This window comes from Cyanistes caeruleus, chromosome 26 (genome assembly GCF_971803275.1).
Source record: "Cyanistes caeruleus chromosome 26, bCyaCae1.hap1.1, whole genome shotgun sequence".
NCBI classification, from domain to species: domain Eukaryota; kingdom Metazoa; phylum Chordata; class Aves; order Passeriformes; family Paridae; genus Cyanistes; species Cyanistes caeruleus.
In genome coordinates, this window is record NC_141726.1 from 5,745,362 (window position 1) to 5,758,682 (window position 13,321).

The 13,321-nt window shown below is 54.7% G+C and overlaps 1 protein-coding gene across 2 annotated transcripts in view; it reads left to right on the forward strand.

Moving 5' to 3' along the window:
• ARID1A (AT-rich interaction domain 1A) overlaps nucleotides 1-13,054 on the forward strand; it is a 53,167-nt gene extending 40,113 nt beyond the window's left edge. The window contains exons 11-20 of one of the 2 annotated variants that reach the window (XM_086863357.1): nucleotides 333-539; nucleotides 1,014-1,221; nucleotides 4,936-5,068; nucleotides 5,362-5,534; nucleotides 5,670-5,820; nucleotides 6,520-6,651; nucleotides 6,731-6,827; nucleotides 8,519-9,377; nucleotides 9,596-9,726; nucleotides 10,096-13,054. In XM_086863357.1, coding sequence (XP_086719483.1) covers nucleotides 333-539; nucleotides 1,014-1,221; nucleotides 4,936-5,068; nucleotides 5,362-5,534; nucleotides 5,670-5,820; nucleotides 6,520-6,651; nucleotides 6,731-6,827; nucleotides 8,519-9,377; nucleotides 9,596-9,726; nucleotides 10,096-11,820 — 3,816 coding nt within the window. In that variant the 3' untranslated portion in view covers nucleotides 11,821-13,054. Of the gene's footprint in view, nucleotides 1-329; nucleotides 540-1,013; nucleotides 1,222-4,935; nucleotides 5,069-5,361; nucleotides 5,535-5,669; nucleotides 5,821-6,519; nucleotides 6,652-6,730; nucleotides 6,828-8,518; nucleotides 9,378-9,595; nucleotides 9,727-10,095 lie in introns of both variants that reach the window. The other variant, XM_086863356.1, reaches the window with a different exon arrangement.
• The last annotated feature ends 267 nt before the right edge of the window (nucleotides 13,055-13,321 follow it).

Consider the following 13,321-nt stretch of genomic DNA (forward strand, 5'->3'; position numbering starts at 1 on the left):
TTGAGGGCTCTTGGCCACAAATCAGGGCTGCTCTGTCCTGCTCTGTGCTGTGGAAGGATCATCCCATGAGCCATGAACACACTCAGTTTTGGGTCTGGGGTTCACCTGGAACATCAGCAGGTTTGAGGAACATGTCTAGTTCAGGAGCTCGTATTTAAATAAGGATTTGGAATGCCAGAGCCATCTCTGCCTCTGCTCCAGGTGGTGAAAGACACAAGAGACAGGGGCAGCATGAGGGGCCTGGGGAGGAGCAGGGCTGGGATGCCACCTGGGACACGGAGGAGCTGCTGTTGTGCTGCTCAGTCCTGATCTCTCTTTCCTTCTCCCAGAAGTCCAGTTCCTCTACCACAACCAACGAGAAGATCACCAAACTGTATGAGCTGGGCGGGGAGCCCGAGAGGAAGCTGTGGGTGGATCGTTACCTGGCCTTCACCGAGGAGAAGGCCATGGGCATGACCAACCTGCCAGCCGTGGGCAGGAAGCCCCTGGACCTGTACAGGCTCTACATCTCCGTCAAGGAGATCGGGGGGTTGACTCAGGTCAGTGACCCCAGCCAGGGGACACAGCTGCCCACAGCACAAAAATCAGCTCTCTGGCCAGATGTGAGCCATGAATTTCCATTCAGCCACATTTTATCTCTGATTTGTTTCTGTAAATAGAACCCAGGGCCCTCTAAGTGAGCCAGATGTCTGCTCTCCCTTTGTCTGGGTGAGAACAGTCTGTGGCCAGATCCAATCCAAGCCCTTGTTCCCTGCTTTGTCCAGTGCAAAGATTGGTGACACTGTCTTTGTCTTTGCACCTGGCTGTCAGCTGACCTCGTGACTAATTTGATTTGCAGTCTGTCCCTATAAATCTGAAAAGTTTTCTGTAGGTGAAGAAGGGAGTTCAGTGGTTTTGGGGCTGCTCTGCTCAGCCCTCACTGCACCCTTTGTGCGAGCTGGGACGGGCTGAGCTCCTCTCGGAGGAGGTACAGCTGGGATTTGGAGTTCAGAGACTCCTGTTTGGTTGTGCAGGTCAACAAAAACAAGAAGTGGCGTGAGCTGGCCACCAACCTGAACGTGGGCACATCGAGCAGCGCGGCCAGCTCGCTGAAGAAGCAGTACATCCAGTGTCTGTACGCCTTCGAGTGCAAGATCGAGAGGGGCGAGGACCCCCCTCCAGACATCTTTGCAGCTGCTGATTCAAAGAAGTCCCAGACCAAGATCCAACCTCCATCTCCAGGTGAGGCCAGAGCCTGCTTTGGGGTGTGCAGTGGATGTGTGAGCAGGAGGGTCTCTGGTGCTGTGTGTGGGCCAGGCTGGTCCAAGCTGCCACAAAAGCCCCTCCTGTCCTGTGGCTGTGTGGAATGAAAACGCTCTGGTGATGTGGGAAAGGACAAAACTGGGAGTGAGTTGAGCTTCTTGGGATAGTTCAGCTCTGGACTGAGCTTGAGAAAAAGGAAAACCTAAAAACGTGCACAGACACCCACACCCACACACCCACACCCACACACACCCTCTGTGCTTGCTGCTGCATCTCTGCCTGCTGAGAATGTGTGGGGAGAGCTCTGGAGCTTCCCTGCAAGGTGATTCCAGCAGCAGCCCTTGTTACTGCTCCTCTTTGGGAGCCCTCTGCCAAAGCTGTGCTGGTTTGGACTGTGCCAGTGGCAAGGCTGGATGTGGCTGTGCACTCACCTTCCTCAGGAATTCCTGCTCCCCCAGCAGGGGCCAGGGAGGATTTGAGGCTCTGTGACAGAGCACTGGAGGCTTACAACAGGCTGGGTGCTTCAGGAACTGAGCCCTTTAAAATGAACCCTTGCTGTTGTTTCAGATTTGATGGGATGCTCCTGTTTCTGAATATTTCAGCATAATTCTCAATTCAGATTTGTTAAACAAAAAAAAGAAAAGACATCCAGGCCAGCCATGCACGTTGTACTTTTTAGTCTTTGGAAAGTCTGATCCTTTCTGTCTCATTTGCATTGACTTCATTGCTTGAATTGCTGCTGAATTTGCCAACTCTTCTTTAAGCTTGAGTTTTCCAGTTTGTCTTATAACTAAAAAACTTCAGATGCTTTTTCTGGTCAGGAGCCTGCTCATGTAGGTGAAATAAAAACTTGGTCTGCTTTGAAGTTCCTATAATGTTTGCAAAAAAAAAAAAAAAAAGCCTTTTTTGGATCTGAAACCTGGCACCATCTTTGTCTGGCTCCCGAGGAGTGGAATAATGAACTTCTGTTGACTACAGTGCAGTTGTGTCCCAGCCCTGCTGAGCCCTTCAGTGACACTGGGCTTCTCCCAGTGCTCTGCTGGGCACCACATTTCTCTCTCCTTTCAGCTGCAGGGGGGGTTTTGTAAAGAACTAAATCATGTCCTGTCACTGGTCAGGAAACCTGCCCCAGCAGAGCTTCAGCCTTGCTGTGTTCTGCAAGATAAAGTGGCTTTTGTGCCATGAGACCAAACCCCTGTCCAAAGTGGGGTCTGAGTTCTGCTCGAACTAAACCACAAATCTAACCCCACTTTCTTCCCAAAGCCTCTTTCTTGCCCCCCTGAGGCAGTGGAACAAAGATGTTGAGAGCATTTGGAGTTTATTTGGAGAGAGCTGAGAGAGTTTTAGGAAGCCACTGGAGGCTTGCTGTAGCTCTAGGTGTGTGTCAGAGCGGGTTAGGTGCCACATCAGTTTTTGTTTTGTTTTAGCTCACGTGGTGTTTGTGCAGGGCCTGGCTCTGCTTTCTGGGCTGAGCTCCTGCTTCAGGAAGTTCAAAGGAATTTGCAGGGCTCTTTCCCCAAACTGTGCAGGTTTGGGTCCTGCTGTGACAGGGCTCTCTCCCCGCTCCAGGCTCCCAGGGCTGGGAATGTGCAGAGGCAGCACTGAAGCCTGGCTGGTGGCTCTGGTGCTTTATGCTGAATCACTCAGCGTGTCCCTGCTCCTCTTTCACTTTCCTTTTCTTCCTCTGCGGCCCTGGGCGTGTAGGGCAGGACAGAAGTTGCTCTGTCAGCCCAGCTCCAGGCTGCAGAGCCCTGGGGAGTGTGGAGTCCTGCTGGATGCTGCTCTTCCCGGCCCCACACATCCTGACCCCAGGGAATCACCTGGACAGGAATAAATTCCCTGTTTGGGAACCTGTGGACAACAGGGGGACATTTTGGAGCCGTTTCCTCATTTGGCTGAAGGGCTGTGCTGTCCCACAGACGTGGTTTGCTCTCCCTGCACACCTCACAACCTGTTGGCATTTCACTCTTCATTTCAGCCTGTTCTGAATTAACCCCTGCAGAGCCCTGGGAGCGGGGAGGATTGCACCGTGCCACCCCATCCTCCCCTTCCCGAGGCTGCAGAGCTGCAGCTCCTGTTGCCACAGCTTCCCAGGCCTGCCCTTCACATCCCTCAGCACCCAGAGGTGTTCCCAGAGATCAGGGCTGGAGGAACTGGGAATTCCCTGCTGGACACCGGGAGTTTCCCTCTGGCAGAGTCCCCGGGGGGGGGAACCTTGGCTTTGAGTTCCCAGAGCGTGGAGCTGGCCCTGCTCCAGATCCATGTGGGTTTGTGCGTGGGAGGGATGGCAGGAGGGGGGGACAAATGGCAGCAAGGCAGGGAATGTCTCAGGGAATGTCACAGGGAATGTCTCAGGGAATGTCACAGGGAATGTCTCAGGGAATGTCTCAGGGAATGTCACAGGGAATGTCACAGGGAATGTCACAGGGAATGTCTCAGGGAATGTCTCAGGGAATGTCACAGGGAATGTCACAGGGAATGTCTCAGGGAATGTCACAGGGAATGTCTCAGGGAATGTCTCAGGGAATGTCACAGGGAATGTCTCAGGGAATGTCTCAGGGAATGTCACAGGGAATGTCTCAGGGAATGTCACAGGGAATGTCTCAGGGAATGTCTCAGGGAATGTCTCAGGGAATGTCACAGGGAATGTCTCAGGGAATGTCACAGGGAATGTCCTGGGGCCTCTTCCTGCCGTGCCAGCAGTGCCAGAGCAGAATTCCTGGGGGAAGCAGCGGGGCTGGGCTGGCAGGGCCGGGCTGTGAATGAAACTGCCAGGAGCTCCCAGAGCTGCCCAGGCCAGGAGGGAGAGCAGAGCAGAGCACAGGGTGCCAGGAAGGTGGGGTGTAAACAAACATGGCCTGGCCGTGACCTCGGAGGATTTTAATGAATAGCTGAAATGACTCATCAAGCAGCAGGACTGGAGCTGAGGGATATCGGGTGCTGGGGACGGAACTAATGGAAACATTAATTAAGAGTTCAGCTCCTGCCAGCTGCGAGGAGCGGCTGAACCTGAGCTGAGGCTGTCACAGTGATCCCAGGCCGGGGGAGAGCTGCTGCAGCTCCAGCACAGCTGGATCACACACGGGGTTTGCTCAAAGCTCAGTGGAGCAGAAAGCTCCGAGGCTGGGACTTGCAGGGAACCTGCTGGACGGGTTTTGTCTTCCAGTGAAAGATCCGGCATCTCTGGCATTCCCTGTTCCAGGAATCCCTGGGAGTGGTGCTTCACTGGTGAATTGGCTGCTCTGGAAGGGCAGAGCAGGCGGAGGAGCCTCGTTCAGAGTTACTTGGTGGCTTCAGCCGAGGTTTCCATCACTGGGGAGCTGCTGAGACTCCCAGGACAAGGTTCAAGCGGCCTGGGGGGGATGTGACAGGCACACCAGGATTGTCACTTGGCAGGAAGCCACAAATCCCTGCCACGTGGTGCCACAGAGCTTTAGCCTCTGACAGGATAACTTGGGGAGCACCACATGGGGCCACGGTGTGGAAAAGATGAGCAACCTCTCATCTTCAGCTTCTTCTGGGGGAGCCTGGCCCAGCCTGTCCTTGAACTGTTGAGCTCCTCATGCTTTTCTGGCCATATTTCATCTGTCTCTTCCTCAAAGCACTCTCTGTTCTCGAGGCTGATGTTCTGGCAGGTTCAGGGTTGCATCCATGGGGTGCAAAGCTGCTCACCCCACATTGCTCCTCTTGCAGCGGGGTCAGGCTCCATGCAGGGCCCCCAGACACCTCAGTCCACCAGCAGCTCCATGGCAGAAGGAGGAGACCTGAAGCCACCAACTCCAGCATCGACGCCACACAGTCAGATGCCCCCTTTGCCAGGCATCAGGTATGGATGGAACCCCTGCTGGGGTGGGGTCAGCTCTGGGTCATTGCTGTAGATGTTGGGGCCTTGGGGACCTGTTTTGGTGGGACTTCATCGCTTTTCTCCTCCCTTCATGGCTGACAGCATCACTGTGTGTGAATATTCTTTGATGTTGGAGCTGGGTCTGAGGACAGAGTTGTGGGAGGGCAGTTTCTCTTGACTGTGGCCCTTGGAGGGGATGGCAGCACCCGAGAGGGAGCATGTGAGTACCCTGAGGACCTCTGTAATGTGGTCTTTGTGGGGTTTTTTTGGAACAGGAGTAACTCCGTGGGCCTTCAGGACGCCTTTGCGGACAGCAGTGATCCCACGTTCCAGAAACGGAACTCCATGACTCCAAATCCAGGGTACCAGCCCAGCATGAATACCTCTGACATGATGGGTCGCATGTCTTACGAGCCAAATAAAGATCCTTACAGCAGTATGAGGAAAGGTGAGGGATCATCCTCTCCTGGAGCCCTCAGCCCTGCCTGGCTGTGCTGGAACGTGCTGCAGCCCACCCCCGAGCCTCAGAGGCCTCTTCCTAAGGCAGAGGCGGTTGTGTTGAGTGGTTCTTTCTCTGTTGCAGCTCCAGGAAGCGATCCCTTCATGTCCTCAGGGCAGGGCCCCAACAGTGGCATGGGTGACCCTTACAACCGCACCGCCGGCCCCGGCATGGGCAACATGGCCATGGGCCAGCGGCAGCACTACTCCTACGGAGCGCCCTACGACCGAGTCAGGTGGGTGCTGCCCTGGGCTGGCCACGCTGTGCTGGTCACCCTGTGCTGGTCACCCTGTGCTGGTCACCCTGTGCTGGCCATGCTGTGCTGGTCACCTGTGCTGGTCACCTGTGCTGGTCACCCTGTGCTGGTCACTCTGTGCTGGTCATCTGTGCTGGTCACCCTGTGCTGGTCACCCTGTGCTGGTCACCCTGTGCTGGTCATCTGTGCTGGTCACCCTGTGCTGGTCACCCTGTGCTGGTCATCTGTGCTGTTCCCCCTGTGCTGTTCCCCCTGTGCTGTTCCCCTGTGCTGTTCCCCGTGTGCTGGTCACCCTGTACTGTTCCCCCCGTGCTGTTCCCCCCGTGCTGTTCCCCTGTGCTGTTCCCCCGTGCTGTTCCCCCTGTGCTGTTCCCCTGTGCTGTTCCCCTGTGCTGTTCCCCTGTGCTGTTCCCCGTGTGCTGGTCACCCTGTGCTGTTCCCCCTGTGCTGTTCCCCCTGTGCTGTTCCCCTGTGCTGTTCCCCATGTGCTGTTCCCCGTGTGCTGTTCCCCCTGTACTGTTCCCCCTGTGCTGTTCCCCCCGTGCTGTTCCCCCCGTGCTGTTCCCCTGTGCTGATCCCCCTGTGCTGATCCCCTGTGCTGATCCCCTGTGCTGTTCCCCTGTGCTGTTCCCCCCGTGCTGGTCAGGGATCCTGAGGGGTTTTTCTGTCTCCACGCAGGACGGAGCCCGGGATGGGAGCCGAGGGCAGCCTGGGCAGCGGGACCCCCCAGCCCAGCATCCTGCCCTCCACGCCCGAGTCGGGCATGTACTCGCCCAGCCGCTACCCCCAGCAGCAGCAGCAGCAGCAAAGGTCTGTGCCAGGGGCTTCTGGCCCCAGCCAGGGCTCTGAGCCCGTCACAGTCACACTGACACATCTCTTTCTTCTCCAGACATGATTCCTATGGCAATCAATTCTCCACTCAAGGCACATCCTCGGGCAGCCCCTTCCCCAGCCAGCAAACCACCATGTATCAGCAGCAGCAGCAGGTGGGTGATCCCAGAGATCCTGACTGGCTCAGCTGAGAGTTTTATCTGTGCTGTTTGTCAGGAGGGGGAGATGAAAACTCTCTGGGCTGTGCGTTTGCTTTATGAATGGGAAGAATTAGGTACCTCATCACAGAACCACACACTGGCTTGGGTGAAGGGACCTTGAAGCCCATCCAGTGCTACCCCCTGCCAGGAGCAGGGATGCATTTCCAGGGTGCTCCTAGCCCTGTCCAACCTGATTTTATACAGGAGACCTTTTTTCCCATTTGAAAACAATTTTAAAAAGTTTTAATTAACGTTCCCAGTGCTGTGTTAACAGAAAGAAGAGTGTTCTGAGAATGTAGGTTGTGTGGTTTGCACACTGTCAGGCAGCAGAAGGTCAGGGAGCTTTACTGGGCTGCTCTGTCCCTCTGGAACTTTCTGAATCCCATCCTGTGTCTGTAACACTTCTGGTCCAAGTGATGACTTCAGAGTGAGGCCTGGATGGTTCAGGAGAGCTGTTTCAGGTGGATTGTTCTGCACAAACCAAGGGATTTGTTTGGTCTTTCTCATCCTGCAGCCAGAGGCCTCAGACTCCATTGCCCTGCTGCCTCCTCCTCCTTGCTGTTCCCAAACCCATCAGGTTTGTTTCAGGACAGTTTGAATGAACGTGTGTCCCTTTCATAATCCTCACATACGGCTTGCTCTCTGTATCCATGCCAGGACCCATAATGTTTTCCTGATAATTTTAAGTCCTATGGTTTAGGAGAGTATAGAGAGGGCACTCACTGAGCTGTGCTAAGAATAATTCCAACTGCTCTGCAGTTTGGCTCTGCAACCAGAGCCGCGGGGCTCGGAGCCAAGAGTTTGAGTTACTCTGGAACTTGTCATCTTTGAAGCCCTAGAGCTCCATCTGAAGCCAGTTATGACCATGGAGTGTCTGAATAGCCTCCACAGCAGCTACAGCTCAGACCTGGGAGCCAAGAGAGATCCTGGATTTTAATTTGGGCTCAGCAATTGGCTGTTTTCTCCATTGGCACTTAAAAGAATTAGGGGTGAGAAGCCTTCTTGCTCCTTTCAGCAACGTGTTTTGAAATGCACAGGAAAGGAGGAAGCAGGAAGTACAAGAGTTTTTAATGCATTTTGTCTGATACTTCATCAGAAACCTGGGAAATGCGAGAGAAATAGGATCTGATAAAATTCCTGGATGTGGAAGGAAGCAAGTGCCAGTGTCTGGTCTGGTTTGTGGTGAATGCAGAGTAGAGCTGAGCCTTTTCTGCAGGGAAGTCCTTTCTGTGGGCAGACTTCTGGCCCCGAGGCATCCTTGTGGAATCCACAGGGAAACTCCCCGGGCAGCCACAAGGAATTGGCCTTGGCTTGTGAAATGGAGCAAGTGATCCAACTTTCACATGGGATACGGCCAGCAAGGAGACACAGCCTCTCCCAGGCTGTGCCGTGGGGCAGATCCTCTGGCTCTGGGGACTCTGCCCAGACATTTGGCTTCTTTGTTTCATGGAATCACCGGGGTTGGAAAAGACCTCTGGGATCAGCGAGTGCAGAGTGTGAGCGATCACCAGCTCCTCGCCCGGAGCAGAGCTCCACGTGCCAGGCTCGGAGAGCTCCAGGGAGGGCGATTCCAGTGCCTCCCTTCCAGCGGAACCACCCCACATTCCCGCCCCCCTGACCCGCTCCATGCCTTTCTGTTCCCGCAGAACTACAAGCGGCCGATGGACGGCAGCTACGGCCTCCCCGCCAAGCGGCACGAGGGCGAGCTCTACAACGTTCCCTACAGCTCAGGGCAGGGCCAGCCGCAGCAGCAGCTGCCCCCGGCGCAGCCGCAGCAGCCCAGCCAGCAGCCGCCGGCGCAGCCGTCGCCGCAGCAGGACCTGTACAACCAGTACGGCAGCACCTACCCCGCCGAGCGCCGCGCCGGCCAGAGCCAGTTCCCCTTCCAGTTCGGCAGGGAGCGGGTCTCGGCCGGCGCCGGAGCCCAGCAGAACATCCCCCCGCAGATGATGGGGGGCCCCATCCAGCCGGCCCCGGAGGGTCCCCAGCAAGGGGCCCTGTGGCAGGGCAGGAACGAGCTGGGCTACGGCAGTTACCCCAACCGGCAGAGCTCGGGCGCGGCGCCCCAGGGCCCTGCCTACCACGGGGTCACTCGAACGGATGAAATCCTGCATTCAGACCAGAGGGTCAACCACGAGGGACCGTGGCCTTCCCACGGGAACCGGCAACCTCCCTACGGCCCCTCCGCCCCCGTGCCCCCCATGACCAGGCCCCCCCAGTCCAACTACCAGACCCCCCCCAGCATGCAGAATCACATTCCTCAGGTATCCAGCCCAGCACCTCTGCCCAGACCTCTGGAGAACCGCACTTCTCCCAGCAAATCCCCGTTCCTGCACTCGGGGATGAAGATGCAGAAGGCGGGGCCGCCCGTGCCTGCCTCGCACATCGCACCAGCAGCTGTCCAGCCTCCCATGATCCGACGGGACATCACCTTCCCGCCGGGCTCCGTGGAAGCCACGCAACCTGTGCTCAAGCAGAGGAGGCGGCTGACGGCAAAAGATATCGGTAAGGGGAAACTTTTTAAAAAATCAAACACATTTTTGCAGGTTAATTGTGTTCTGAGCCCTTATCCTGGCATTGCCTGCGGGCAGGTTGGTGGTAGACACGGCCTGTACGTCATCTTAACCAGGCTCTGCTCTTCACAGGTCCAAAAAGCAGTATCAGGTGTCTCCTTTTTGTTTTGAAACTGCAGGAGCTGGAAGTGTCGTGTGTTTGTGTTACAGGAACTCCTGAAGCCTGGAGAGTGATGATGTCTCTGAAGTCGGGGCTGCTGGCTGAAAGTACGTGGGCCTTAGATACCATAAACATCCTGCTTTATGATGACAACAGCATAATGACCTTCAACCTCAGCCAGGTGGGTGCAGATGCTCTCTGGGCAGGTCTCTGAAGTGCTGATGCTGCAGGGGTTTCTGTCAGCGAGGTGGCAGCGAGCAGCTCCTGCAGCTGGGAGTGCTCTGTGTGTGTGCACAGGCTCTCCCTGCAGGGAGGAACAGCCCAGAGCGCAGGGTGTGTGCAGGGGGGCAGTTTGGATGCTGACAGCCGGTGTCTGCTTTTGTCCCTTTTCTCAGAGGACAAAAACCTCTCTTGTGCACCATTTATTGCCAGCAGGAGAAGCACCCTTAATTGTCAGCACTGCCTCAGCTCTCTGCCCTGCGTGCGTTGGCCTGAGTTGTTTTCTGATTGCTGTTCCTTCCTTCTCTCCTGTTCTGCTCCTCCCCTGTAGCTGCCAGGCTTGCTGGAACTCTTGGTGGAATATTTCCGGCGCTGCCTGATCGAAATCTTTGGAATCCTGAAGGAATACGAGGTAGGAGACCCAGGGCAAAGAACACTATTAGATCCCGAAAGGTTCTGCAAATCTTCAGCTTCCTCCCCTGAAGAAGGGGAGGAGGACGATGAGCCACGGAGCCTGAACTGTGAGGAGGAAGAGGAGGATGAGGAAGAGGAGGAGGCTGCGTTTTCGAGCAAGGACAAAGTACCTCTAGAGAGCAGCGAGGAGAAGCTAGTGAGTAAATTCGACAAGCTTCCAGTGAAGGTGGTGCAGAAGAACGACCCCTTCGTGGTGGATTACTCGGACAAGCTGGGCCGGGTGCAGGAGTTCGACAGCGGGCTCCTGCACTGGCGCATCGGCGGCGGGGACACCACCGAGCACATCCAGACACACTTCGAGAGCAAGACCGAGCTGCCCTTGCCTCACAAACGAGCTTCCTGCTCCTCTGCCTTGAGGAAACGTTCAGCAGCCGAGAGCAACCCGAGCCCCAGGGAAGGGGAGGCTCCTGCGCCCGACGGCTCCTTGGAGAAGAGGATAACTGCCACCATGGACGACATGCTCTCGGCGCGCCCAGGATCCCTGGCAGGGGAGGAGGAAGAGGTCAAAGCTTCGGAAACGGCGAAGGAGAGCAGCAAGTTTCCCTTTGTCATCAGTCCAGCTCAGAGCCACAGAAATATAAAAATTCTGGAGGATGAGCCCCACAGTAAGGACGAGACGCCGCTCTGCACCCTCCTGGACTGGCAGGACTCTCTGGCCAAGCGCTGCATCTGCGTCTCCAACATCATCAGGAGTTTATCATTCGTGCCGGGCAATGACTTTGAAATGTCCAAACACCCCGGGCTGCTGCTGATTCTAGGGAAACTGATTCTCCTACACCACAAGCACCCAGAACGCAAACAGGCCCCCCTGACCTACGAGAAAGAGGAGGAGCAGGACCAAGGGGTGAGCTGCAACAAGGTGGAGTGGTGGTGGGACTGTTTGGAGATGCTGCGTGAAAACACACTGGTCACGTTGGCCAACATTTCTGGGCAGCTGGACCTCTCCCCTTACCCAGAAAGCATCTGTTTGCCTATCCTGGATGGACTCCTCCACTGGGCAGTGTGTCCCTCGGCAGAGGCCCAGGATCCTTTTCCGACACTGGGACCCAACGCTGTCCTCTCCCCCCAGAGACTGGTTTTGGAAACACTCAGCAAACTCAGCATCCAGGACAACAACGTGGATTTGATCCTCGCCACGCCCCCGTTCAGCCGCCTGGAGAAGCTGTACAGCACCATGGTGAGGTTCCTCAGTGACAGAAAGAACCCGGTGTGCCGGGAGATGGCCGTGGTGCTGCTGGCCAACCTGGCCCAGGGGGACAGCCTGGCCGCCAGAGCCATTGCCGTGCAGAAGGGCAGCATTGGCAACCTGCTGGGCTTCCTGGAGGACAGCCTGGCCGCCACGCAGTTCCAGCAGAGCCAGGCAGGGCTGATGCACATGCAGAGCCCGCCCTTTGAGGCCACCAGCGTGGACATGATGCGCCGCGCTGCCCGTGCGCTGCTGGCCCTGGCCAAGGTGGACGAGAACCACTCGGAGTTCACCTTGTACGAGTCGCGGCTCTTGGACATCTCCGTGTCGCCTTTGATGAACTCTTTGGTTTCACAAGTTATTTGTGATGTACTGTTTTTAATTGGCCAGTCATGACAGCTGTGGGATCCGAGCCCCCGTGTGCGTGTGCGTGAGTGGAGAACTTAGAAACTGACTGTTGCCCTTTATTTATGCAAAACCACCTCAGAATCCACTGTCTGCCCTGCGCTGTCCTGCTTCTCCCTCGGGGAAAGATGTCCCCGGCCCCTCTCCCCGTTCCCTGCCCTTCAGATTTGTCCTCAATCCCTTATTAAAGGAGACAAAAGTTCTGTCTACATAGAAGACTTTTTTTTTATTTTAACCAAAGTTACTGTCGTTTACAGTGAGTTTGGGGAAAGACGACTTGCCGTGTTATCCCATTGACAGGCACCACTTTCATAACTGTTTTTAATGGTAAACTCTGAAGGACAAAAAGTGACTGCTGAACTCTGTGTGGTTTATTGTTGTACATTCACAATCTTGCAGGAACCAAGAAGTTACCAGTTGTGAACAGACCTTGTCCAAGGGAGGCCTGTGCAGTAGCGTGTAGAACTCCATGTACTGTACACCTTAAACTGTAAACATACTGTAATAATGTCTCACATCGATAAAAAAAAAAGAAAAAAACGCTGGATCAGCAGCAAGCTGTAGTTTTTAAAAATGTTTTTAGTTAATGTTGAGGAGAAAAAAAAGGCTTTTCCCCCAAAGTATAATGTGTGAACCTACAACACCCTGACCTCTTTCTCTCTTCCTCCTTGATTGTATGAATAACCCTGAGATCACCTCTTAGAACTGGTTTTAACCTTTAGCTGCAGCCCAGTGCTGCCACGTGTGTATATATATATGACGTTGTACATTGCACATACCCTGAGACTCCCGCAGTTTTGTCCCCTCCCACCCCTTTATAGTATGACGAGTTAACGAGTTGATGACCTGCAAAAGCGAGACACAATTATTTAATCTCTTGCCAGACATCCCTCCCTGGAGGATGCTGTACAGGTCTCTGTGTATAAAGTCATTGCTGTCTCAGCAGCCAATCAACTTATAGTTTATTTTTTCCTGTTTTTGTTTTCTTTCTAATCGAGGTGTGAAAAAGTTCTAGGTTCAGTTGAAGTTCCTGATGAAGAAACACAATTGAGATTTTTCAGTGATGAATTCTGCATATTTGTATTTCAGACGATGTAGCTAAAAACTTGATGTAAATTCCTCCCTTTTTTCCTTTTTTGGCTTAATGAATATCATTTATTCAGTATGAAATCTTTATACTATATGTTCCACGTGTTAAGAATAAATGTACATTAAATCTTGGTAAGATGTTTGTAAGGGTTTTTTTTATTGGCAGGACAGGGAGGGCAGTTCAGCGATGCCCAAGACCTTGCCCTGCTCAGGAGCTCTGATGCTCCTTGCTCTGACTCTGCTTTCCCTGCTGGAATTTTTCCTTTGGAGCTGCCCAGGCTTGGGATTTGCAGCGTGAGGTGAAGCTGTGGCTGCCAGGGAGGGAAGGGCCTGGCTGGGAAGGGATGCAGTTCCCTCCCAGCCCTGTAAAATGGAAAATTTTCCTTCCCCTCGCATTTTTCAC